General features: G+C 36.5%; 6 protein-coding genes and 1 long non-coding RNA gene across 11 annotated transcripts; 4 read left to right on the top strand and 3 right to left on the bottom strand.

The window, feature by feature from the left end:
- The first annotated feature begins 38 nt into the window (after nt 1-38).
- Nucleotides 39-6,206, top strand: LOC139777389 (lisH domain-containing protein ARMC9). Of its 2 annotated transcripts, XM_071714787.1 has the most exons (17): nt 39-414; nt 700-774; nt 861-1,022; nt 1,117-1,246; nt 1,340-1,401; nt 1,574-1,795; nt 1,918-2,156; nt 2,229-2,604; nt 2,690-2,860; nt 2,939-3,187; nt 3,340-3,651; nt 3,758-3,888; nt 4,100-4,184; nt 4,261-4,499; nt 5,075-5,142; nt 5,616-5,646; nt 5,910-6,206. In XM_071714787.1, exons 2-17 carry the CDS (start codon nt 730-732, stop codon nt 6,028-6,030), a joined length of 2,643 nt encoding a protein of 880 aa, XP_071570888.1. In that variant the 5' UTR covers nt 39-414; nt 700-729; the 3' UTR covers nt 6,031-6,206. The 2 variants fall into 2 exon arrangements, with proteins under 2 accessions (XP_071570888.1, XP_071570887.1); XM_071714786.1 differs by having other exon boundaries at nt 39-774.
- A 411-nt stretch (nt 6,207-6,617) lies between these two features.
- On the bottom strand, nt 6,618-8,648 carry LOC139777394 (uncharacterized). The gene is made up of 3 exons (XM_071714790.1): nt 8,640-8,648; nt 8,185-8,239; nt 6,618-7,864 (listed from the first exon to the last, which is right to left on the bottom strand). The coding sequence occupies exons 1-3, from the start codon at nt 8,646-8,648 to the stop codon at nt 6,669-6,671; spliced, it is 1,260 nt and encodes a 419-aa protein (XP_071570891.1). The 3' UTR covers nt 6,618-6,668.
- Nucleotides 8,649-11,480: 2,832 nt separating this feature from the next.
- Nucleotides 11,481-15,655, top strand: LOC139777382 (C3 and PZP-like alpha-2-macroglobulin domain-containing protein 8). 3 transcript variants are annotated; one of them, XM_071714769.1, is made up of 6 exons: nt 11,481-11,735; nt 12,172-12,334; nt 12,440-12,579; nt 12,698-12,822; nt 12,904-13,049; nt 13,227-15,655. In XM_071714769.1, exons 2-6 carry the CDS (start codon nt 12,253-12,255, stop codon nt 13,715-13,717), a joined length of 984 nt encoding a protein of 327 aa, XP_071570870.1. In that variant the 5' UTR covers nt 11,481-11,735; nt 12,172-12,252; the 3' UTR covers nt 13,718-15,655. The 3 variants fall into 3 exon arrangements, with proteins under 3 accessions (XP_071570870.1, XP_071570871.1, XP_071570873.1); XM_071714770.1 differs by having other exon boundaries at nt 11,481-11,751; XM_071714772.1 differs by having other exon boundaries at nt 11,481-11,938.
- An 836-nt stretch (nt 15,656-16,491) lies between these two features.
- On the top strand, nt 16,492-19,003 carry LOC139777385 (uncharacterized). Its single transcript, XM_071714779.1, has 2 exons — nt 16,492-17,959; nt 18,290-19,003. Exon 2 carries the CDS (start codon nt 18,377-18,379, stop codon nt 18,785-18,787), a length of 411 nt encoding a protein of 136 aa, XP_071570880.1. The 5' UTR covers nt 16,492-17,959; nt 18,290-18,376; the 3' UTR covers nt 18,788-19,003.
- LOC139777386 (uncharacterized) lies at nt 18,209-19,656 on the bottom strand. The gene is made up of 2 exons (XR_011719344.1): nt 19,522-19,656; nt 18,209-18,957 (listed from the first exon to the last, which is right to left on the bottom strand). It is a non-coding gene; the product is annotated as an uncharacterized lncRNA (long non-coding RNA).
- On the top strand, nt 19,516-22,353 carry Csn4 (COP9 signalosome subunit 4). Its single transcript, XM_071714768.1, has 8 exons — nt 19,516-19,728; nt 19,801-19,880; nt 20,417-20,535; nt 20,627-20,763; nt 20,837-20,951; nt 21,029-21,218; nt 21,288-21,665; nt 21,756-22,353. The coding sequence occupies exons 1-8, from the start codon at nt 19,646-19,648 to the stop codon at nt 21,887-21,889; spliced, it is 1,236 nt and encodes a 411-aa protein (XP_071570869.1). The 5' UTR covers nt 19,516-19,645; the 3' UTR covers nt 21,890-22,353.
- On the bottom strand, nt 22,247-26,166 carry LOC139777384 (voltage-dependent anion-selective channel). Of its 2 annotated transcripts, none has more exons than XM_071714777.1 (6): nt 26,008-26,166; nt 24,874-25,196; nt 24,672-24,793; nt 24,329-24,437; nt 24,035-24,243; nt 22,247-23,628 (listed from the first exon to the last, which is right to left on the bottom strand). In XM_071714777.1, the coding sequence occupies exons 2-6, from the start codon at nt 25,191-25,193 to the stop codon at nt 23,537-23,539; spliced, it is 852 nt and encodes a 283-aa protein (XP_071570878.1). In that variant the 5' UTR covers nt 25,194-25,196; nt 26,008-26,166; the 3' UTR covers nt 22,247-23,536. The 2 variants fall into 2 exon arrangements, with proteins under 2 accessions (XP_071570878.1, XP_071570879.1); XM_071714778.1 differs by lacking the exon at nt 26,008-26,166 and adding an exon at nt 25,398-25,416.
- Nucleotides 26,167-26,209: the final 43 nt, after the last annotated feature.

The following is a 26,209-nucleotide window of genomic DNA, read 5'->3' as shown; positions in this document are numbered from 1 at the left end:
ATTGATGAAACTTGACAGCTAGCAGAAGCCTCCGCGGTTGTAGTACGCAGCCGTAAACGTCAAAACGTTTGTTTTCTTCCTCGGATCACATGGCAATGGCAAATTACTAACTCCGTTTACGCGGATGTCGAAACGTCGCGATCAGTCGCGATACAAAAATCGCTCGTGACAAACGTATCCCGTTTAACAAAGGCGAATTTTAATTGTAAAAAATTGGAGCCCCGTTGCGACAATCGTGGAATACACGTTGCGTTGCTGCTGAAATGCCGTATGCTGATCAATATAGTGTATTTGCATAAAATCGATTAATGAAACCTAAACTGACACATTCTCTGCGGCATGAGTTTGTCAGAAGAATACCTGCCGAGTTACGTGTGTCGGAATAAAGTGAATAATAACCGAATGTCAGTGGGAGTAAGCAAAATAAAGATATTAATTAAATGGTGATTTGAGTATCACCATTTTGATACATACCCAGGTAGCAAGACTCGTCATTTTGACGTCAATTGACGTCAAAAGTCTGTCATTTTGACGTCTTTTGACGTCATTTGACGTCAAAATGACGAGTGCTTGCTACCTGGGTAGTTTGGATACATAGATAGGAGTTTTGATAAATAGATTGTTTAAGTGTTGCTTTGCGAAATATACAAAATTTATTTATAATTTTACAGTCCTTTTTTTTAATGACGATACTTCTAGGCAGGGGAAGATACGTACTGAGTTGTATCCATGAAGAATCAAATGGCTGATAAAAACATCAAAGTAATCCATCAGGTATAATTAATAATCTGCAACAGCTTTTTAATATTATATTTAGACTGATCTGTTTTTTAAATTTCAATTGAAAAAATGGTTCGCAGTTTCTTTTGGATCATGATTTTGAAAGCACTGCTGAAGCTTTAGTTCAAGAAGCTTCAAAAATGGGCTTTCAAAATTTGGGACATAAATTAGGAGAAGTAATAGATCCCTATGTTCGACTAATGTTGTGCTACAATACTGGAGATTATTCAACATTTTTCCAAGTAAAGAATTATTTACATATTAGTTATTAAAAGTTATTTATATTCCAATTGAATATCTCTGATTATATTGTACTGTATGTATATTTTCTTTTAGTTGTGGAATGACTTGTTCTCTGATAATATAAAGCAATGTGAAGAATACAAAAAGCTAACATTTTATTTACACGTACACTTTGCTGTACTACCTAAACGTAAATCACACGCCAATCGATATAAAGAATATGGTAAAAAAAGATAATTCTATATTATACATATATGTATAATTTTTTATATGTTTAAATAACAATTTTTAATTTTTGTTATGGATCTAACATCAGAAATAAGTACACTGAGATTGTCTTCAACGGAAAAAGATCTTGTTTCGGAAAAATGCAAGGAGGTAATTTGAAATTTTTTAAATAAATTATCTAACAAAAATTACTTTCTGTGTTCTTAAATATTTTCTTATTATTATATTTAATATAAAATGCCTAAATTTAGTGTGATAATTTATACGTTACATTCAATACTTAAAAAATAATTAGCCTAAAGATATTATTAATGACAAACAGAACAATGCCACTGAAATCGAGAAAAATAGCATGAAACAATTGCAAGATTATTTGAATGGGGATGGCAAGGAATTAGAACATGATACAGAATTACAAACGTTTTTTGCACTACCGTTTATTGAAGATCTTTATGCAGATACTTTTTTCTCCAAAGTGTTAGAACAAGATTGGTTAGATGAGTTATCAAAAAATCTAGATTCGTTTATCACACGTCACAGACGAGTAAGCAAACTCAATAGTTGAACTCTATATTATATTTATATACGATAATAATAATAATAATATATACTATAATATAATTAAAAAATATTACATAAAAATCATAAATGATACGAAATTTGTAGGAATTAATCGATTTAGACAATATAAACTCTAATAAAGCACAATCGCAGAATCTAGTACAGGTTCATACAACCATGCCAGCAACAAAAACAATAACCGTGGAGTCGGATGTTACGCAAAATAAGATTAGAAAGAACAATGTGCCAATTGTGCCAAACGACAGAGATATACCCATATTTCTAGAAGACCATGTCGATGAGGAGCAGTATAGTTTTTTCAACAAAACAAATTTAAAATCGAAGTAAAATACCTTTCCTTCGATATGTCAGTAAAGAGTTTAGAAAATGTCTTATTCGTACATTATCATTTACAGAAGCACACAAACGTATATTACTGGAAATCAAATTGCTGTCAATAATTCACGAGAAGATGTATTGTATCCGGGAGAAAGCGTTAACAGTTTGTCGAAGATGCACAAGTCAGATAAAAGATTGATTCAATATAATCGTGAATTAGCGTTAACCAAGTCTCATTTATATAGTATTCATACAAATTATGAGAAATTAAAAGTAAGATTTCACAAATTACACGCGGACTATCATAAACTGATAGACGTTGCCGGTGAATTAACGGTGGCGTTGGAGAATTCAGTGAAAGGGCAAGAAGTTGATGTGCAACGAACACTCGAGATCTGCATGAAAATATTTCCAGATTTGTTTAATCAAAACATAAGAGAGACTTATTCGTATGTAAGTAAAACGGAGAAAGAAAGAAAGATCATGGCGTATTCTTCTATAAACTTTTCATTTTTAATGTATAGCTATTTTTTGATAGCCGTCCTTGTTACAACTCGATCGTATTGACGTAAAAACAATTGCGCTGCCTAAACTTGATGTCTCAGTAGTGTCGGTACCTCCCAAATTATTGGATTATAAAAAGATCAAGTTACACCTAATTAACGGGGACGTGAAAACAAAGTTATTGCTGTTACAAGCATTGCGTTGGGTACTGAGATGATCAATAGCTTTACAATGGCGACGGTATCCAGTCATCTTTGCAAAAATCTCATATATATTTTTTTAGAAAATAACGCTCGTGCATTCAGCAGAACAGGACGAAGTCCTACACGAATACATAACTCGCGATTTGTTGGGGCTTCACGGACAAATTGCCAGCGACAATGGCAAATCGATCCTACCGTGTCTGCTGACCGCGGGAGAAGCTTATGCCAGACATCTCTTGCAACAATTCACCGCACGATTGCTGAACACCCTGTCATCCTTCAGATGCGGAAGAGATTATCTGTCGGTCAGATCCACTGTCGTAAATGTGGTATGTTTCTACGTAAACTAACGGATGTAACCGTTCTTGCGATTATTTAAAATATTAGAATCAGACAAGTTTTGATATGTTTATTAGAAGTTGCTAGAGATCATAAATTGATGGATGGCGATAATAAAAAATTACGATTCTCGGTATTTCAGACCTTTACTTGTCTCGACAATAATTACGCTGACGGAGTGGATCCTTTCGCGTGTGACATGATGGTGGCGATGTTACAAAAACTGTCTTTACGTAGACAGCAACGGATATACATGATAGAGAGCGGACTGCTGGAATGGTTGATCAATCATCTACACGATAAATGTCGCATCATAAGTTTATACAGGCTCGAATACGCTACCGCACTTTTAATGAACCTGTCGTTACATCGATTAGCACAGGCCAGAGCGTCCAAAATATCTTCGTTACTCGTGTCTACTTTGCTCGTCCTTCTCTCGATAGATCATACATCCGTGAGTAAAATTACACGCGCATTTAATGAAAATATATTTGTAGAGGAGAAAAATTTTGTCTACAAAATTTAATATATATCTTTAAAATTTTCGTGTCGTTTATTAGTCACTACCGTACATCAATGGAGCACTTAACAATTTTTTGACCAATCCTATAATTAATGAGGAAGCGAAAAGAATTAAGCATTCGAATATATCGGAATATCTAGGTAGTAAACAGAAAACTGCAGAAATAAGGTACATGCATAATACATGTTTATACAAAATATGAGGGTTCTAATACCAGGACAACATAATTTTCGCATTTAAATATATTTGATACGTTTGTAATTCTTTCTTTTTATCGAAATTGCAAATCTCTGCTGTAATATTTAGAATTTTATATTCATAAATACGATTAAAAGATAAAACTTCTATTTCTTAAACGATAATAATTTCGGTATGACAGAAAACACCTAGATTATGTATTGAGGGTACAGAGATATGAAAATGTTAACACACCGCAGAATGACGAAACCGGGGATGATGATAACGTAAGCGAGTATACGATGCGAGTACAAAAATATCATATAAATTTCGAATGAATTTAGACATTAAACATTTCCGTAGGAAGACCTGGATGTGTTGGAAAGTGAATTAGATGAAAACGATCCACTGCAAAATTATATCGGCGAATTGAACGGAGAAACGTTACTTGCAATGTGTTACAGTGTTTCTTCGAAAATTCCTCAAGAGACTGTAAACACGGATACGACTCTACAGCAAATATCTACGCTCAATCCTATCGACTTTTACGACAATCAACGCAATAATCATGTCTGTAATAAACATCCATATCCTGCGTTAAGGTATTCATATGTACAGAATATATGTCCTAAAATTATAGTTACTCTTTCTATCTACAGAAAACGGCTAAACTGGTCTCAACTTATATTTATAAATTGACATATTATATAGTAGGTATAATATCAAAATGCCTATCAAGCGCGATCAGAAAGAGCAGCCATAATCGATACGAATTTGATTAGATAATCACGATAATCAACTTAAGACAGAAATTAATTTAAGGTTTGGAATAAATAATAATAAACGAGATCAATTAAAACTACGCAGATCGGAGAATAGGATCAATATAGGAAAATTACATGACGGAAAATTCAGAAAAACGGGATTAGAAAAATTGCCCTCAGAAACGATAAAATCTCATAAGCGAAATTTCTCTGAAAGAATACCTAACGATACAATTTATTTATATGAAAGTCAGACTTCCAAGTGTGTTATTAATTAATTAGAATGATTTGATGCAAAATAATTTGATAAAAGATATTATAACACAGTTGTTAATTTAATTTACATCGTAATTAATCTTGTAATTAACTTTTTATTTTTAGTTATTTCGTTATTAACAGATATCGATTTACAGGGATAGCAGTGAAACCGCAGTGACATCTTCTACGATTCTTGTATCCGGTCACGAGAGTGGCCAAGCAGGTACGTACTTCACATTCTTAGCTACTATTTGAATAATAGCATATCCAGTATACTGCCACTCGTTTTGAACTGACTTAAAAATGATGAACTTGGCACATTAAGAGAATAATTCACAAGCAGTAGTATTCAGTGAAAGCTTTACAACTTTCCCTACATACGCAGAACCTTGAGAAAATTGGAGCACGTAACGAAAGTGATGGAAACTCAGATAAATATTAACCAGTTAGATGACACATTTCAAAATTGTTGGAACTATTTAAAAAACACTTCGCGTCGCTCGAAATGATAGTTTAGATTGTTTAGAATATATCATTTAATACGAATTAATTGATCTATATTTTTCCCATTATTTATGTGGCATTAAAACATGAAAATAATCAAAGAGAAATAAAATAAAAATCAAAGAGAAATAAAATAAAAATTAATATCTTACTATATAAATTCAGTAAAATTTCTAAATCTTATTTTTACAGAAATGGAGAAGTTCAGTAGCATAGCATCGCTGTGAGTAATACTTTATGCAATCGTTGCAGTTGCGGTTCATCTTTCACAGCTTTTGAATATTTATTTTTTGAAGCATGTGCTTTGTATTATTTGTATGCTTTGTATTATTTGTACATATAATATTGTCTTTTTTATTATAGCAACTTACGTATTTTTATACCAAATGATGATATTGAATAAACTTTATATTTATTGTTTGTTAATAATGCTTCTGCTTATTTCCTGGCTATTATAAATCTATTTAGTGACAGAATTGTTTATAGGAATAGTAATAACTGTAACAGCAATATAATTAATGATACTTCATGGAAAAATGATCCAGAACTTGCTAAAGAAGAAGAGGCATTTTTAGCTAAGCCTAAATTATCAAGGACACCTCCATGAACATTACGTCAAAAAAATGTTGAACATTAAAATATCATATAATTTTATTATATCAAATTTATAGAATTAGATGTGTGTGTATGTATAATAATTAAAATATTTTTATTATACAATATCAATGCCTACATTGTACTTATCATAGATAACATACAAATGTAATTTTTAGATAGTATTTAAAAAATAAATACAAACAGATCTTAAATGTGTTTATTTGCTCTATATAACTTACCGATTAATATTGAATAAGTATTATTATTTACCAAAAAGTTTAATTTACAAAAACTTTATTTTTATTTAATCGATAATTTCTTGGTTCTATGAAAAGAGAAAACGCAAAATTTCTCAGAGAAGAAGAATTCTTGGCAAAAAAAAAAACGTATCAAGAATACCTTATTAATGTACGGCATAATAGTTATAAACTTTTGAAAATATATATGATTGAGAGATGAGAAAGGAAATAATATAAATAATTATTTAAACATTTACGAAAAATTGAACAACATTTTTATTCTGAATAACATATTGGAGAAATCCCTATTATAAAATACTTATAAAATAAATATATATACAAATCTCAAACACACATATCGACGTGCTATACTATTTAAATACGATCTTAAATCGAAAGGATAAGTTAATTAAGGGTAAATAGACTTTTGCAAAAGCATAGGACCACTGGTCCTGTATCGTCTAACTATAGTGGGATTGTCATCGTAAGTACCACTGCCAATGTATCCTTCAAAATTCGGCGAAGCGGAGAAACCATTCGCAAAACCACTCTTACTTCTGTAGCCGCTTACGCTGCTGGCAGCGTAAAGCGGGTCGTCGGAGTAAACACGACCGGCATAACTCGGACTGCTATCTTTAATTATGATGACTTTCCCACTACCCTTGCCGACAGGCATGTAATAACCATCGCGTTCCCTTGGCACGTAAGTTACACCGCTATTCGGAGCGTAGCGAGACAAGTATTTGTAGCCGTATTTACTGGGTTTACCCGACGAATAGATACCGTGCGTCTTGGGGAAATTACTACCCAGAAATGACTGTCCGGAACCCGTTGACATGAACGACGGTATGTCGCGATTATAGCTCACGTGCCCGGCGCTTCCTCGCGTGTAACGCGTCTCGGACGGAATGGAAAAGATGCCGCTGTACTTGTTGCCTCCTTTCAAGTTCAACGGGTCGTTTTTCAGCTTTCCAAACGAGTATTCGCTAGTCAGACCGCCTGACGAATAAGGCGCGTAGATCTGATCAGCACTTTCGGAATAACTTGAGGAGCCGGAGGAACCGAGATATCCCTGTACGCCGCTATCGGTAGAGCCTTCGGGATAATTATCTGATATCCGGGTTGGCCTGTATCCGGAATAAGCGGGTATTCTTTTACTGCTGCTGGTGCTGCTAGACGCGTACTGACCGAAATCGGAGTCTTTGTTAACCAAATCGCTTGTGTACGCGCTAAAGGTCGACTCCCCGTTATTATTACCGCCAATATATCCTCTGAGCGGCGTAGACGTTGCGCGAGTGGGTGTATTGTAAGATTCACTAGCGGAATTTTCATAGGTATTGGAATATCCTGTATATTCATTTCCGTGATCGTTAGCGGAGTACCCGTTGTAACTGTTTCCTGCGTTACCTCCTCCTATATTATCCTGACTACCGGCGTTAATTAACGAGTGACTGCTGACATGGTTGGATAATTTATGATTGGTGTCTCCAGCACCGTAAAAGCTTCCACCGTTTTGATAGCCATCCTTCGATCCCAAGTATCCATTACTAGTAACGGTGTTACTGTAATCATACCCATTGCTATCGCCTGCAGTAAAAGAATAGCCTACAACGAAATCGGGTTTCTATTGAAATGTGATACAATTTATTTCTAATTGAAGATTTCAATATATTGCTAATATTCTAAATTCTCAAAAAGTATTACATTTATGTCCATTTCTCTATCAATACGGATTAACTTTAATCTCCGCTTAACTTACTTTTTATCTTTGTCTAATTTTTAAATCTAAAAAAGGATAAAGAGTAAGTTAAATCGAGATTAAAGTTAATCTGCATTGGTAGAAATGGACATTAATCTTAGTCATGCATAAGATTTTTTAAAAATATATAGAAAAGCAACCTAGATGCAACTTCATCAATACGTACTGTTTAGAGGCGGATCCGCATTCGCAACTATCATACAACAAATTATCACTGCGCTCTAAAAAGATAATTATTTCGTGAAAAACTAATCGATCTAATATAAAATTGAGAAAATACTGCCTGTATAATCACACGTGAGTTATTCCAACAAAAATTTATTTCAGAAGCAAAGTAATATACACGACTCGAAAATTGAGGTAACGAAACAAAGCTTTATTCAAGATATCTTCTCTAAACAATAACATACGGTAATAGCACATTATGTAGACTGAGCAATTGATTAAATATAGTTAAAGAGAAAATACAATATTTTTTTATTTCTCCAATTTCATTCTCAAATGCCGACAAATAATACACGTAGCATTACACGCGGATGTACAATAAACGTGCTAAATTACTTTGCTTTTCGAAATACTCTGCAGATATCCTCTACGTCACTTGAGTTGGTATCTACTTACCAGCAACATACTGATTCTCGCCACGTATCAACAAAATCAACAATAGCTCAGTGTCAATCGAGTAAAAACTAGACACCTTTCTGGTGTCTACTAAAATGGAACTACACACATATTGGCGGGCAAAAGCGCTGTTTTCTGTTTTATACCCCCAGCAGCCCACTCCCTCGCCTCACGAAAAGGTAAAAGCGATCTCGGTGCGCACATACTGATGTGACATTGGTCGGGACCCGACCATACAGAGCGGAGAGAAACGAGTCAACCTGATTTAGCTCCTCGCTTTTACAGGGAAAGCAATGGGTCACCTCTCTGTGCAACCGCATAGTGAAGTACGAGGTGCAGTATTGCGACCTACCTACATGCCTAATGCACGAAGGTTCCGGAATAAATCTAGGAAGAATTGTCCCCGTCTTAACTCTACTACGATAATCAGCTGTATCATAGTACTCTTTACATCACTGTGATTGCACGACATAGTAACGAATAAGTAGTTCTCATAACGGCCTATGTGAGAAAGGATATCCTTAGTTAAAGTTCCCGGGTACAGCAGTGATTAGATGCACGCATGAATTACGTATGATTTGTACTATTAATAGGTATACTATTTCTTCAATAGAGCATAGAAGATACTAGTGTAATTAATCACAGACTGTAAAAAATATAAAATAGTACGATAAAAATCATTCCCATACGATTCTTTTTATTTTAATTATCTTTTTAAATAGTATGTGTGTATATACTATATGTATATAATTCTTTTTTATTTGGTACCAACAAAATCAATAAAATTTATAACACTTCTTAAAGATAATATCGAGATATTATCTATTGTTAGAAATAAATTCAATTTCAATTATACAGCAATGTATAGTTATAATTGCTTAATTTAATTAAATATAAAAGTTTCATGTATACATGATAACAAATTATTCATTTAATCGTTTATCATGTAATCGATTCGATTTAATTGTCAATTAATGAATATCTGGATATACGTTTACGGAAATCTTTGAGTTTAACTAATTGAAATTCCGGCCGGAGGATATTTAAGATGTATTTTACATACATACGTAAACCGAGTGTCTTGCTTGAATAATAATGCTGCTATCTGGAAAAGAAAGTTTTTCTCCATTCCCTTAAATATAGCAAATTTAATGCGGGAACTTTATTTCTCACGGTTTGAAACTTTTACTGTAGAAAGCGTTGCATTTTCACTCACAAACGTTTAATTTTCTTTTTATTATTCACAGTAAATTAACCATATCAATACTTTGTATTTAACATTTATGTGTTATTGCGGCTATCGCAAGTCTTATTTATTATTATTCTGTAAAAGGATAGTCTGCAATCTCAAACAAATTAAATAAAGTAAAATTTATTAACATCAATATCAATATATCATTCCTGATAAAGAGTTAATTGATAGATTGCAAAATAAAAGAGTGCATAGGAAATGAATCTCGATTGGAACAATTTGCGTGTGTCTGTACAATTGCCGGATGTATCTGCGTTTCAAGTTCGTGCAGCCAGCTCGAAAGTTCGTAGACGAAGCAGAAAAAATTACAATATCCCTTGCCACTTGTTCACGGAAGTCGAAATAGTACGTATACGTCTAAGTACACCTGTCCAATGTTCAGCGTTTATAGTTTTGCTCGTTGTCCTTTTTAATGCTTTCTACTTTCCGCGCACGCACGTGCGTTCGCATGTATTCATTCAAGCGCACTGATCCTAAGTTAACCAGATGTATTTCAATAGGTACTTGGACGACAATGACCCAGGCAGTTGAATGTAAATGTCAATGTCTCTATTGTTTTACATGCGTGCTATATTCAACGTTAGCATGCGGATAACGTTTGATATAAAAATGTGTATCTTTTCGAATCGTTCGAAACAATTCTGTATATGTGTGCACGAGTATCGCATATTCGATATATATTATTAACTAATTAATTTTTAAGACAAAGGAGGAGAAAAATATGCACATGATATTAATATTAATGAATAAAATTGAATATTTTCCAATTTGATTTAAATTCATTATTTAAATACATTTAATACACGCAATTAAAATTAAGCTCACTTTATATGATTTATAATTCAGGTCAGAATTATAAAAATACGTGACATATAAATTAAAAAATAAAATGCTATATCCTTCTTATATAAAAATTGAACGCAGAGATGTAATTACAGATGTAATTAAATAAGCTTTAAATTAAATTGTTACAAGGTAAGAAGTTGCTTTAATTGATGTAATTATCATTACGCATTATTCTTACGGTTATTAGATATATGTGCTTAAGTTGCGTTTCTTGATGATTAAGAATTGAATAATTTATAAGCTTTTAGTAACACCGTGTACCTGCGCACGTCATACAGTACAGAAAGTAAAATCGGAATGGAAAGTCGAACACAATTAATTCCAAGCATGAAACTCTCTTTAAGCCAATGCAAGTAAAATCTTGACCTTCGAGAAAAAGTAGCTGATACGATCGTATCTTCAGGCGAATATATTGTACGGTGTTTAAAAAGCCAACACTTTGTATATCTCGAACAATATCCCGAACTTTGACTTTTGGCGCGCGATATATATCGCAAACCCAAAGACCTTTTATTTCAAACGGGATACACCATCGACACCATCGGTAATCTGGTATCATAAGCTGTTAATAAATTAACGTATCTTCGAGCGCTTACAGCATTGTTGACAGAGGACAGAAGTAATCGGTATTTTTGCGGCAACGGGCGAAAACTACCGGTGCTAATTTATCGCTGGGAACATCGAGAGGAAAGTATCGATACGTCGACAGAATCGCGATCCCAACATTCCCAACTCCCATTTCCCAACATTCCCAACCTAACAACAGTGGGGACTGTACTACTGTACTGTGGGATGTCCACTCGTGTGGGAGATGTGACTGACGTGAGGATCGCGAAATTCGCGATTCGCGACGCGATCAGCCGCGTGACGGTCGTCCGATCGCGTCTTCTCGATTGAATAGGGTCGCTCGCTCTCTCGTGCGTTCCCCGTATCGCGTCGCAAGCGTTCCCGATAAGCGGCGACGATACAGCCGGAGCTGTCATGCCTATTGCCTATCAGTGAGTTCACGGACGTGTGAGTTTTCTCCTCGTAACGAGTAACGAGACAGGTCGAGCTCGAACGAACAATCGAGCCAATTGACGTCTTGACGCGTGCACGTGCTCGAATTTCGATGTTGCGTCACCCGCACGATAATGTTGCTCGGCACGTCGCACCGACCTGAGACCTGACCTGACCACTCGGAGCTGTCCAAAATACACAAGTTCACGATCGTTTCTCGATGCCATTGTGTCTTTTATTTATCACACGACTTAACGCTCGTTCCCTTTGCACGAATACGATGATTGTTTTTACGGAATTAAGCGTCTTTCGAGATGGGGGATAGAGACAATCTCAAATGTTGCACTACATTCGCGACACAGTATTGATCATCGATAGCAAACATTTATACATTTGTACGCGGAACTTTAACATGGATTATTTATTTGTTTTAAGTGATAAACCGATCGAGATAATGAGAGATAACGATTCGTCAGATGTTTGGACGGCACGGCACCATGGAAATGCGAGCCGTGTATGACTAATATGAGTCATTTTGCTATTGACTCCTGTAATATACATTCTAAGAATTCTAGGCTCTTCAAAAAAATGAGTCCAAGTGAGTTTCGTTATAAATTATATCTCATAATTATATAAAGCTTAGTCTTTTTTAACAGAAAAATAATTATCCTCACGTTTATACTGTCCGATGATTCTTTTTCAGTCAGAATTATCACTGCGGACAGTCTTGATTACCGTTACATACCCATCACAAAAAACAGCGTTAGTTTAGGCATTAAAGCTAGCCACGATGCAAGGATTGCCTTACGGACACACCTTGGGGGTGACTCCAATGTATATGAGGTAATGCAATCTTGTGTTTTATGCAATAATTATTTTTGCTACGTTTATGTCGTATATTTTTAATAACTCCTTAAAGAATAAAAGTATTTTTTTCTTATATAATTTTGTACTATGTCAGATTATTATTGGCGGATGGGGGAACACTATGTCGGCGATAAAAAGAAATAATACAGAACCAGATGTGGCAGAAGCAGACACCAGGGACATACTGAACCCTGATGAGATATGTGATATTTTCATACAGTAAGAGAAAATGATACATTTTATCCTAAGATGAATTTAGATAAACTATATTTCCCATTTTAATCGGCTTTTATTCTACAGATGGTCTTGCGATGGACTATTAAGTGTTAGCCGCGAGGATGATTTTGACATGCCGTTCATGTCTTATAAAGACAGAAGCCCATTTGTCATAAATTACATAGGAGTTAGTACTGCTTGGGGTGCAACCGGGGAATGGATAATTGAAGGTACGTTAACTCATTATGATACATTATTGTAAAATTTGTTTTACTATTTTTATTCAATATTGAACATTCCTAGATTGCAGTATAAGCAAACTCATAAATGTGCATTAACGTCCTATATGGATCAATCTAAATTGTGCACGAGAAAATATAAATTCTTTTTAACACTTGTGCTACCAGAATGTCAGTTCACGTCACCCGCCATCAGGCAGCAACTGATGGACACGTGCCACTTCTGGGTGGACTTTAACGAGGCGTTTGGACTGCCTCGGAACGCGGTAATGGCCTCTGAGGACGGTTTGTACATCGGCCGAGCGCATCATCAGGGCACAGTGACACCGGGCGGCATTCGCGACAACGTCTGCACGATCGCCTGGGGCGGCAATGCCCACGAGAAGCGAGAATTCCAGGTGCTGTGTGGCAAGGACGTGAACTGGGTGAAATCCTGGGAGGGTAGCGTGCCTCTACACGCTTTACCTGCCGGCGAAACCGAGGATGGTTACGCTCTGTTCGTTGGCAGGGTATTGCACGAGGGTATCTATCACATCGGCAAGATACAACCGAATCACCAAGTGTGTTATATACCGCTGAACGGCCAGGAAATGCCCTACCTGGAGTACGAGGTATTGGTCATACATGACAACTACGGGGTCGAATGTATTGGAAGGTAAAGCGACGGACGGCTTAGAGACAGAATTGTATTTATTTTTCCACGAGAGATGAAATATTTTCCGCATGCTATAGTTAAATGCGATCGAGCCTCTCTATAAAATTTCAATTGGAGTTATTTATATTCGTGTACACATCAGTTATTCATAATTCAGGATAATTTATAACATGTTTTTTATGAATACAAAATATTGCGAATGATATTACTTGATATCATTAGTGAGACAGATATTGATCTTTTGAGGATGTATTTTTAACTTGATATTCACTAAAAAAAATGTAAAAATATATTTCTTGGCAATTTTTTATCCCATAAAATTGGTATAATCTAATGACTCCAATTGAAAACATAAAAGTAGATTAAATCGCCCAAGTATTAACAGTGAGTCATGGGGAATTGGTCAGAATTAAAAGAAATCATTTGCTCTAAGTACGTTTCTTGGCAACAATTTTTATCAATTCTCGCCAGTTCCAAACGTAATCTATATGCAATTGTATGATGATTATATATTGACCTCAATATGAATTAATTGTAACTTGTAGTCTATTACGATGTAAGCGCAATTCAAAGACATATTTTTTTATGAATACCGTACAGAAAATTATTGCAAATGGTGTTGGTTCCATTCCTATACACAAACAGGCTAATATATTTAAACCTGATATTATTTTTACAGACACTAATTAGCAAGTGTAAATAGTAAAATGATATTTAGCTACTAAAAACTTATTATTTAGTTAAGGATAGAAAAAGACCACAAATAATTCCGATATAGTTTATCGTATCCTATCGCCAGACTATACATATATTATAATAAGTAACAGTATTAAATTATTGCGAAATTTACTTTCTGCATATAAAAGAGAGAGAAGATACTTATCAGTTTAATGTATTCTGAAAATATTTGATATTGATTTATGGATCTTTTAATCTTGTATATGAGACAGAGAAGCTAGTTGTATTATACTTGTTTAATTTAGTGACTACTCAGGGTTTTACAATTATAATCCACAAATGACGGCCAATTTAAGACGTAAAACAGAATCTTAATATTTTATCTATGATATTGTGATATGATAATAAGCCGACAACAGAAAGACGCGAACCAAAAGAAGCACTCACACTGATCTAGGACAATTTAATGGCGAGTGTTCTTACAGTATATTAGTATCTGTAGTATACGTTTCTCTTTGCGCTGAGCATTTTTTTTTCTTCTTTATTACACACAACATTACACAAACGCTCAGATGTTACATAAGTTATATGCGTTATTACGAGCAAGGCTGCACATCTAGAACGATTTTTATTAATTAAAGTAAAGTAAAAATGCTATTTCGATGAGAGAGCACAATTCTACTTTCCTATCTCTGTTATTTGTGTATAAAAAAAATATACGTAGCTTGTAATATAACGAGTGCAATTAATGGTGTAATTAAAGCGCGATGTAAATTTCTGCGAAGCATGTACCGCAACGAGTGTACTGTAGCATACGATTCATAGAGTAGCGAAATTTTTATGAAATTTATTACACGCATGTAATAAATTTGTAGAAATTCAATGTGCAGAATTAGTTTCTGTCTTTTATAAATGAAAATTTATAGGAGATAGAAGCGCGAATATGTAGCTAATAGTTTTAAACTTCCTTCAAGCGCTTAAAAGATGAAAAAAATTCTTCAACGGACAAGAAGATACAGCGAAAGTCTTTCCACATTAATCTTTTGCGATTATAGTTATGTATTAGAATGTTTTCCGGTAACGTAACATTGTAGATCTTGAAAATATTAGAAGTAGGACAAGATGTTGAACTCAAAAGGGTTCTAAACACAAAAACGTTTTTAGAACAAACGTTACAAGTATTAATTTCTCTCTAGATGGAAGGTATCTTCAAGATACCGGATTCTTTGTATGTATATACCATAATATATGTATATTACGCATACGCAGTGATGCCACAGTATTTTATTATGTCATTGTTGCACAATGTAAGTATTATTTCCTCTCAATATATATTGCGCAATCATACCACAATTAATTATGATAAATTATATAATCACAAATCCAAAATCTCAACTTCATATGCGAGATATATAAACTCCGTCGCGTTTGATCTACCGTCATGGATCGTTATAGATCAGTGAGATATTTAATTAAACAGAATTTTTAATATCTAATACAAAATTAAAATTGTGTTGTATATAAATAATAATTAGTAGACAAGCGAAATAATATTAAATAGATAAATAACAATAAAAGAGACTCAAAGTGCTCTCACAGAAATTATTTTCACCCAGCTAAACGGAATATTTTGACTCTAATATATATAAGTTTCCGGACATGTTTGTACTTAAATTATTAGATCACGGCGAATTAGATTTCGCCTAATCTCGCTGCATCGGGGGGATGTATATATATTTGCGGCGACTTTCGAAGGAATAAATTCGAGAATAACATTACTGTCGGATCACTTACCTATGCGTATCCCCGGGTAGTAGCTTTTCCCCGTTCGCCGAACTCCGGATCTCGCGGCTACCCTCCTTCCAGGCGCCTCGTCGTCCACCACCTCGTCTCGTCCTCGCTTCGCCCTCGTTCGTCGCCGCTACGATGCACCACTTATTCGCGCGCGAATCCGACGATCGGGGTCGATTTTCACTTAATTGTTTAAGCGAGCGAGCCGTCCGCGTACCGCCGACTCGGCGACCGTTTGTTAACTAGCTCAAAAAGTTCAAAATACGCGTCGCTGATTGGCCGGGAGTTCGCGGATCGTTACGTCCGCGTCTCTGATCCGCTGCAACTTCAATTCGGTCAGTTGCACCGGACGTCGCATGACTTTTTTTTATTTCGAACTCTTCGAAAAGAAACAAAAGTCCAGATGCCGCCATGCATACTACAATGCTGATATTACTAGGGAAAATAAATGACTAATATTTAATTACATTGCATTGTAGTACATCACCGAGTATTTTATCGAAAATTAATATCGGTGTCTAATTTCGCTGAGCTCGTATTTGGATACCATCGGCACGACGTCATATATATCGTACGCTTATTGTAATTTCGAATAAAGCGCGATGCTCGACAACTTTCTCGCGTATTCGCAGCGTTGGGGAATCAAATCACTGATGCAAATCTCACCGGCTTCGAGCTCCGAATCCCGCGAACGGGGCGTATCGCACCGTTCCGTTTCTCACGTTTTTATCTCGTGCCACTTCGAAACGTGCGAGCGTTGAGGAAAACAAGGCGATTTTTTAGCATGCACGACGAAGTAAATCGGGGCCGGCGATTATGTCGACGTCCCGCAAGCGGCTCCTCCGCGAAATATCGCGGACGAAAAATTTCCGCGCTCGCGCAACCTCGCCTCGTTTTCAGGGTCGCATTTATACGCGTTTTGCTGATTAACGCTTAACGTCGACTGCCACACAAATTTTGTACGATTTACTCTGGGAACTACAGCAGAATTTTCATTATCATGATTATAATAATATATAATGATAAAATATTGAGTAATATTTGAATAAATATAAGACTGTACCCTCATGAATATTTATATTAAATAACGCACTTTTGACTTTATATTGTTATCTACCTGTGTTATTTAAAATTCTGTATTAGATGACATATATTTTTCATAAGTGTCTTAAAAAATTTAATAGCGCCGGTCATCAGTCATCAATGACCACCATAGCAGTCAACGTGTTAGCAACACGGAGAGGACTCATGTCTTCGCACTGAACCATCGTAAAACACTTAAAATTTCGTTCATAAAATAAACAAAAATTTGAGAAGACCAAACTATTGCGTTCTATCCTACTTCAATCGATTTCTGATCTACGTGGGGCGCGGAGAAGGATACGGGGAATTAAGGGATAATTAAATGCGTGTAAGGTTTTAAGGAGTCACACAATCAATCGCTCGCGACGTTAAGATTTAAAATCGCTCGCTTGCTTCGTAGATTCGGCCCTGGTGATTCTAACGCGACGTTCTAACGCGAACATGACGTGTCCTTCGTTTCTGACATTTCCCGACGTTTTTCCGAGTAGCCATCGGAGACGAGACCTTACAAAGCTGACATGTGAAATCGAGCACGAGCAAACGTGTCTCGCTCGTTGTCGATGATGGACGTGTATTGGAGGTTTCGCACGATTTACAACCCTCCTCGCCGGGTAGGGGCGTGTTTCTTTCTCGTGTATAAGACACGCTAAACGAGGAACTGTCGTCGGTTGGATCGTGGACCGTCGTGCAGCAAGTAAGTGCAAACCTTGAGAAAAATTTCAAGATATTTCTAAAGATTCTCTCTCTCACGCTACACAAAATACGAAATTAGTCGTCTTGTACAACAGGGGGAAGCTTCGATCTATATCATAATTTTCAAAGCTAATTTTACGCATACAATCATTATCGTATATTTCCGAACAAAAAAATATTGAGTATAAATTATACTTAATTATTTAGTTAGTAGATGAAGAATGTCCATGAGATAAAATATTCTTATGGAAAATATATTATTGTTTATATTTATTATTATCATGTTTCATCGGTTATCATATTTTAAATAATTAATTTTTTTTTTAAACAGGACTTTTACTATTTAGAGCGAGGCCAAGTAAAATAACTGACGATCAAGCAAAACGTTTTTCATCGTTGCTTTTGGAAGCGCCTCAACATGCGCGGAAACTCATTGTGTCTGCTATTATTGTTCGCCATTCTGACGAAAGCCTACATGAAGTCTTGCAAGTACTGGTGCAAAATGGGCAATCATCGGTACTATTGTTGCCCGAACGGGAAAGGCGATTCCTCGTCGGAGCACTCGTCGGAGCACGGCTGGCACTCGTTCCTCTTTCCCTGGCTTTGGCTCGGCATCGCCGCGGAGCCGCACGTCGAGCAGCCTTGGCACGAGCTCGTGACGAAGTGGAAGCCGAAGAAGCATTGCCCGCCCTTGAGGGCCCACTGTCCCAGGAGTTACGAGTGGTATAAGCCGCCTAAACACTGCGACAGCGATCACGAGTGCGACGAGTGGGAAAAGTGTTGTTACGACGTGTGTTTGGAGCACAAAACGTGCAAAGACGCTGAATAGACGCTTCTATAGGCTCCCAACGTGTTATCATATCGACAAAAAAGTTATTATTAATAATGAGATATTTTATTAATGTATCAATTAAGATACGATACGTGAAAATTGTCGCTGATCATACATACCATGCATTCTGTATGTCAACGAAAAATGATCCTGTCTTGATATCTTGGCTGCCATAATAAAAAAATAATAATAATATAAAAATGTTAAATTTTATATCATGCATAATTTTTATACCCATTTGACCACATTTTTTAAATATTATCACCTTTGTAGGAGAATACTTTTTCACGAACCGATAAAAAATTAATCTATTGCAGAACATATTAAGCTGAAGAAATAAAAATAAACAACAAAGGGAGCTTTCCAGCAAGCGACGTCTTTGTTACTCATTGCCAAAAAAAGAAAGAGAGAACGACGTTTGTGTCGACTTGTGTCGCTTGCTTGGAAGCTCCCAAAATGTGGTAGAAACCCATTTGATTGTCGCATTATTGATTTGTATTATCGTTCACTTTGGCTGGATTCGGGGAGCGCGCTATTAGCGCCATTTGCTTATTCTATCCTTGTTTTACACCTGATGAGCGATAAAGATAGAATGATGCAATAGCGCTAATAGCGCGCTCCCCGAACGCAGCAACGCAGCCTTATGAACGTAGCGCGGAACGGAACCAGAAGCTACGCGCTTAGCACGTTACCCATCGGGAATATCGTATCGGCTACGTAGTTCTGCGTACATTGAGGCGCTGACGAACGAGCCTTCTGAAATGCGAGCATGTCCGCGAGCATCTTTCGGACCTCTTTTTACACAGAAGTCGGCAGCAGCAGCAGCAGTGGCAAGTGATATCATCGCGCGAGAAGATGGTGGTGACGGTGGCTTCCGTGCGTCAACAACTCAGTAATTTGGCGCATTCCGGCGGGTCCCACAAAGACCAGGCCGAAAAGTACGTGCGTCGAGTATAACCGAACCGCCACGCTCCGATCGTACATTCACGAGCGTACCGTTCTCTGTTTAGATACCGCTCAACCCTGGACACGATATTGTTGTCCTCCGGCGAGGAGCTGGTCGATGCCTTGAAGACGTTCATCGAAGCAAGTACGTTATTTTTGTCCCGCTGGCACTTCGCGTACGCGGAGACGCACCAGAACCGTCGCACGGCGACTGTAATGTCCTCCAAAAAAAAATTGCGCTTAACACGCCGCGCGGACAGGTTACGAGAGGAATGCAGACCTCTGGTCTAGAAAGTGGACGCGTGAAGGATAGACAGTACTATGATTACTAGAACCATGATAGTACTGTGTTTGCAAAAAAAATTATCTGTAATCGAAACGTAATATATTGTTCTATTTTGATATAATATTGAAATGTTCATGTAATAATAACGTCATCAAATCATTTTTGAGCCACGTGAGACAACATTAGTGGTGTGTACTTTTTAGTTGAACTTCTTACACTTTCCAATGTGGAGAAAAAAGGAAAGATGAATGATGTAAAAAGTTCTATTAAAAAGCCAGACCTTGGAGTACTGACCATAGTTTAGTGTTAGGACACAGACGGTTGATGTGTCAGTTTGTCAATGTATACATTCTACGTTCAGAGAAATAACCCTCTTAAATAAATTTTTATTATAGTTGTGAACGAAAACGTGAGCCTGGTAATCTCAAGACAAGTACTGACCGATGTCAGTAGTCGTTTACTATTCTTGCCCGATGAAATATCAAAAGCTGTGTCACATTACACGCTGGACAAGGTAAATCTTATTCTTCGATTGATGAGGCGGAAATGAGAGTAATTTAGATATTAAAGCGTATTTTGGTTAAAATAACGCAATGTTTATACAGGTTCAACCACGCGTGATCTCTTTTGAAGAGCAAGTAGCTAGCATAAGGCAACATTTAGCTGATATTTATGAACGTAATCAGAACTGGCGAGAAGCTGCAAATGTTTTAGTTGGCATACCACTGGAAACAGGACAAAAGTAACATATACATATATCAATCAAGTTCTGTTATTGTTTATACACGTGACATTGACGAAATTAATCGTTTCAGGCAATATACTATCGATTACAAACTCGAGACTTATCTTAAAATTGCTAGATTATATTTGGAAGATGACGACCCAGTACAGGCTGAAGCGTTTATCAATCGAGCATCACTTTTACAGGTAGTTCCTTTGTTCTCTCTCTCTCAAACTTATTTTTTTCTTATGTTTCAGTTATTTAATTCTTTATTGTTCCATAGGCCGAATCTAAAAACGAACAGTTACAAATCTATTATAAAGTGTGCTATGCAAGAGTACTAGATTATAGAAGAAAGTTTATAGAAGCAGCTCAGAGGTACAATGAGTTATCATATAGGTCCATCATTCATGAAGATGAACGCATGACTGCTCTTAGAAATGCATTGATTTGCACAGTATTGGCTTCTGCAGGCAAGCGATTGATCAACATTGCGCGCGTTCCATTTCTTGGACTGGTTATTCACATTATTCTTCTTACAGGACAGCAGAGAAGTCGGATGTTGGCTACGTTGTTCAAAGACGAACGCTGCCAACAACTCCCCGCTTACTCGATTCTTGAGAAAATGTATCTGGACCGTATCATTCGGCGCTCTGAATTGCAGGAATTTGAAGCATTATTGCAACCTCACCAGAAAGCGTCCACTATCGACGGATTAGGTTCCACTATACTCGACCGTGCCGTTATCGAACATAATTTATTGTCCGCTAGTAAATTGTACAACAACATTTCGTTCGAAGAATTAGGTGCATTATTGGATATTCCACCTACTAAAGCGGAAAAAATTGCTAGCCAAATGATTACTGAAGGCAGAATGAATGGATATATAGATCAAATCGATTCCATAGTACATTTCGAAAGTAAGTTGCTTTAAATTCTTGAATTTGTAAGTATTTATCGTTCTTTACGCACACAAATTAGAAGTTAATATGTCTTATTTTTCCATATAGCACGTGAGACTTTACCTACATGGGACAAACAAATACAATCGCTATGTTATCAAGTGAATCAAATTATTGAGAAAATAGCTCAAACGGAGCCAGAATGGATCGCGAAAGCAATGGACGATCAGATGGTGCATTAATATAGATTTTGTTTAACACGGAGAAATGTCAAATGAGGAACACGGGAATCATTTACAATATGTACACGATACACAGCCAGCCAAAATAGTGAATATTTATATAGCTCATTGTTGAGACACAAATATCGCCCAATGCACGTCATCCATTATATTTGATCATTTTCTACGTAAAATCTTCCGTTCCAGAAATAGATCCGCATTGTTTTTAGAATTGAAAGTAGTCTGTATTGTACATTTAAAATACGTTAAATGTATATTACATCCTTAATGCTCTACAATACCAATTCCATAATTTCGTATCACTCATTAAAAAAATGTAACTAAAAATCCAATTTTATCGCAAATGAATTCAGAAGAAACATTAAAATGGTTGTTTATTTGCAGTCGATTTAGATAATGTTGTAGATGAGAAAAAAACAATGTAAGTTCTTCTTGTAAATAAATCACATTCGTACTTCGTACAACATTCTTTACTGAATCCACACATAATAACTAATAGTTAGTTAGGAGAATAAAAGCCATTTTTATCTCACAAACAATTATTATTTCCTATATAAAATAAAGTAATGGAATTATACATATATGAATTACTCATCATGTCTTTTGAAAATATGACCATTATAATTTATACATATGTGACTACACATGTGAATTCTGTAAAGGAATATACTTTGGTTAACATCTGAGGCAAACATCATAATTTAGCCAAACTGGCAGTACTTCTTAACAAGAAACAGACATGGATACACCTGTTCCTTATAATAAGAGAATGGCATGAATGGTTTCTAATTTTGTAATCTATACAAGTATAATTGCATTATTTATATGAATTAGAGAAGGCATCATATTTTTATATCACTTATGTGATAATACCAAAAGAAATGCGCATACATTTACTATCAATTAATCGCATTATTAACACTATTTGATTGCATAAAAATATGCCCGTCATATACTCTAATCTGGTCCTACCCAGCAAGAGATAAGATACGTGATTTGCAATGTCAGTTATCTGATTAAAACAATTGTAACGTTTCATAAAAATATTTCACTTTGCTCGAAAATTATATTACTCATATATGAAATAATATGATAATCGAATACAAAGTATAATACAAAAATATTCTTAATAATACGGATATTTATGCGTATTTACTGCAAACGGACAAAATTTTTCATGCTAAATATCTCCTTTTCATGTTTTTATTAATGTAAACTTTTCTCATACTATTGCCTAACTATTGCCTTTTCTCTCTTTCTTCCCTCCTCTTCGCTTTATATTACCCCAGCGTATCATTTTCGATTATGGAAAGAATTTCAGTTAACAGGAACTGACAAAAAACTGCGTGTGGAATTTCAATACGACTAACAGTACAAACTTGTATGCGTAATTGCGATGCCATATTGCTCACAAGAGATATTGCTGATTCATGGTCATAATTATGTATGATATAAACTAATGCGATCGTCAAATGATATTTTGTAGCATCTATTCAAGGACCAATCTATCTACATGTTACAGGTAATACTTTATTTGAAGCATGTACTGTCACGCCGATTTTATGACACAGAAGTCACGAAATATGTATTCGTATGGGATAAATTTTTTGCTTTCTCGTAATAAGCATTACTTTATATGGTACGTATTTAAGCCTGGAGATCTAGTGCGACGCCATACTTGTGGCCACCAGAGCCAAAGTTCTTCCCGTCAATGTTTGTAGAAAGCGTCAAAGTTACACCTGTAAATAGATATTCAGTTATTTAGCGATTTATTAATATATAAATTTGCTTTCGTAAAAAGATTTATTAACTTAATATCTGTATATTGCATAAATCATTACTATAGACCATTGTGAAGTTTGTCACTCTGCCAAAAAGCTTATTCTCCACATAGTGTGAATACTCAGAGGACACTCTCAGAGCATAAGTTATTAATAGAATGTTTTGCTAGTACCGCGAACGAAAAACATATTACGTACTTTTTCTCATTGCACTTGCGTACTATAATATACCAAATATTTTTGAATTTATACATAAAATTATTTATAACGGATCTATGTTGCATCATACGCTTACAAAAATGTTAAGATATTTTCCTATTGTTTCAACCTTTAAAAGGAACTATTTTTTGGAATTATTACTCACCGTCCCGCAGTTTCTGTTGGTATCCCAAACCTATTTGTAGATTAGAATTCACTTTGGCTCTAATGTTAGCATCATTATCAAGATTATACTTTGCACCAATACCAAATTGTGTTACATTATTACTGGAATTATACGCCAAGTTAATTGCTCCCTCCAATTCCGGCTTTATTTTATGATAAATGGAGCTACTAAACTCGCGACCATTATCCCTAAAAACATATTAAATATCACGTTAATGAAATGTTAATCAAATCGAGAAATGTCACAGTATTACATTTTTGTTATTATACTTACACAGCGCTATGAAGAGTAAAGTCAGAAGCGGTAAATCCAAGAGCAAAGTTGTTCCTTGTAAGTTTGTTTCTTTGTGAGTCAAAGGATGCCTGATAACCACCCAGCCATCCTGCAAAATATAACAATATGTTGATCTAAACAACAATCTTTCAGATAACGCAATTAACACTTGAATTAAATGTGTGACAGGCTTACTTTTTTACTCATAAAACATTCCACTTGTTCAGAATAAGGAAATATGTATTTGGGACAAAGGGATGGGCACATAAAAGATCTAAATTGTGTGTCAAAAAGATATTATCAAGCTTTGATACTAATGAATGTATTTAATATTTAAATTCACCTTGATAACCCACGACGGCAGAGGCATAAACTAGAGGTCCAGCAGACAGACTGAGATCAAAATCAGCAGTTGCAGACACATTTTCATGTTTATAAGTCGTCTTCAGTTTTCCGGTCTTGGAACTGCAAATACAAAAATAAAAGATTCAAATATATTACTACAAATCGCAAAACATTCAAGTTTTTGATACTCGTAAACTTACCCGGTTTGTGGGGAGAAGGTACAGCTGTAGCCGACCGTGAGACCATTGAGCAACTTATTCGCAATGCTGACTTCGGTCCCAAGAGTATTGTCAGTATTCCACTTCTCGCTAAACGTCAACCCATGTTCCTTGAACTTGTACCTAGTTTCCAAGTTGCCGAACACCTTTCCCGTGTCCTGATTGGACACGCCGCCGCAAGAGAACTCTACGTCGGAATTAGTCTTGGTCTTCACATCAAGTTTAAACAAACCGAAGTGGTAACCTTGACCAAATACGTCACGAGCGCTCTTTCCTAGGTCGTTGTACGTCGGAGGAGCCATGTTCTGCAACGCCGTAAAAATATCTGTTTAATGACTCGCTATTGTCGCCATTCACAAATTGATCTAGCCCAGAACAGATTGGAAAAGGACAGAAAGCTCAATATAGATAATCACAATAAAACTGCAGACTAAATTTAATCCGAGATACATATGCCAACAATGTATACTCTCTGTATTCTATATGATAAATACATATACGTGTACATTGATCCATTCATGGAACGGAGAAAAACGTTTTCACACGTAGGGGAATTCACTGGGCAACTTAAAACGTGCCACGTCCGCAAATCTTAAAGAAAGCGGCGGCTCTTTCGGGATCATAAAAAAAACTCAAAGTCACTCTGTCACGAGAGCCTAACGCAAACAAATCCCCGGTGCCACGGTATCGCGAAGTGTAAGCCCCAACATACGTACGAACGGAATAGTATTGACCTGTCTCGCGAGTATTACATAAGCCCGACCAACCGATGCCGCGATCGTTCAGGATTCTAACTTAGAAGTCGCTCCGCACGTCGCCGCGCGTCGAGAAACCAGCATCCGCTCGCCCGGCAACGCGAAAGTCCTCCCGAAAAATCCGATCCCGCTTGACGTTCGGCCGAGAAACGGCGTTCTACGAGGCCGCGGCAGACGACATTGCGATCGCGATCCCGTGCCGGTTTCCCCGTGACGAGAGACCGCGAACCCGTTCTCGACACGCGTTCGCTTCCCTCCCGCGTCCAACATCCCGCACGGATCGTCCCGCGAATCTCGGAGGTTCGCGACGCGACGGGTTTCCCGTCGCGGGGGCTGAATTCCGCGGCGATGATGTACTTACAGTCTTGGTGGGCACGAGACGGAAAAATGCGCAACTCTCTTTCGCAGGGTACGTCGCGCAACGTCGCGAGAGACGAGACAGAGAGAGCGCAGGGACTGCAGGGAGAGAAAGAGTCCGCGACCCACGGACGGTGGGCGCGCATCGCGCATGCGCGCCGACGTTGCGCGAGAGAAAAAGCGCCCGGCCTATTTCTGCGCGAAGA

This window comes from Temnothorax nylanderi, unplaced genomic scaffold (genome assembly GCF_030848795.1).
Source record: "Temnothorax nylanderi isolate EJ_2023f unplaced genomic scaffold, tnyl_v1.0 TNYL_tig0146_pilon, whole genome shotgun sequence".
Taxonomy (NCBI): Eukaryota; Metazoa; Arthropoda; class Insecta; order Hymenoptera; family Formicidae; genus Temnothorax; species Temnothorax nylanderi.
This window is presented reverse-complemented; position numbering and strand designations above follow the sequence as displayed.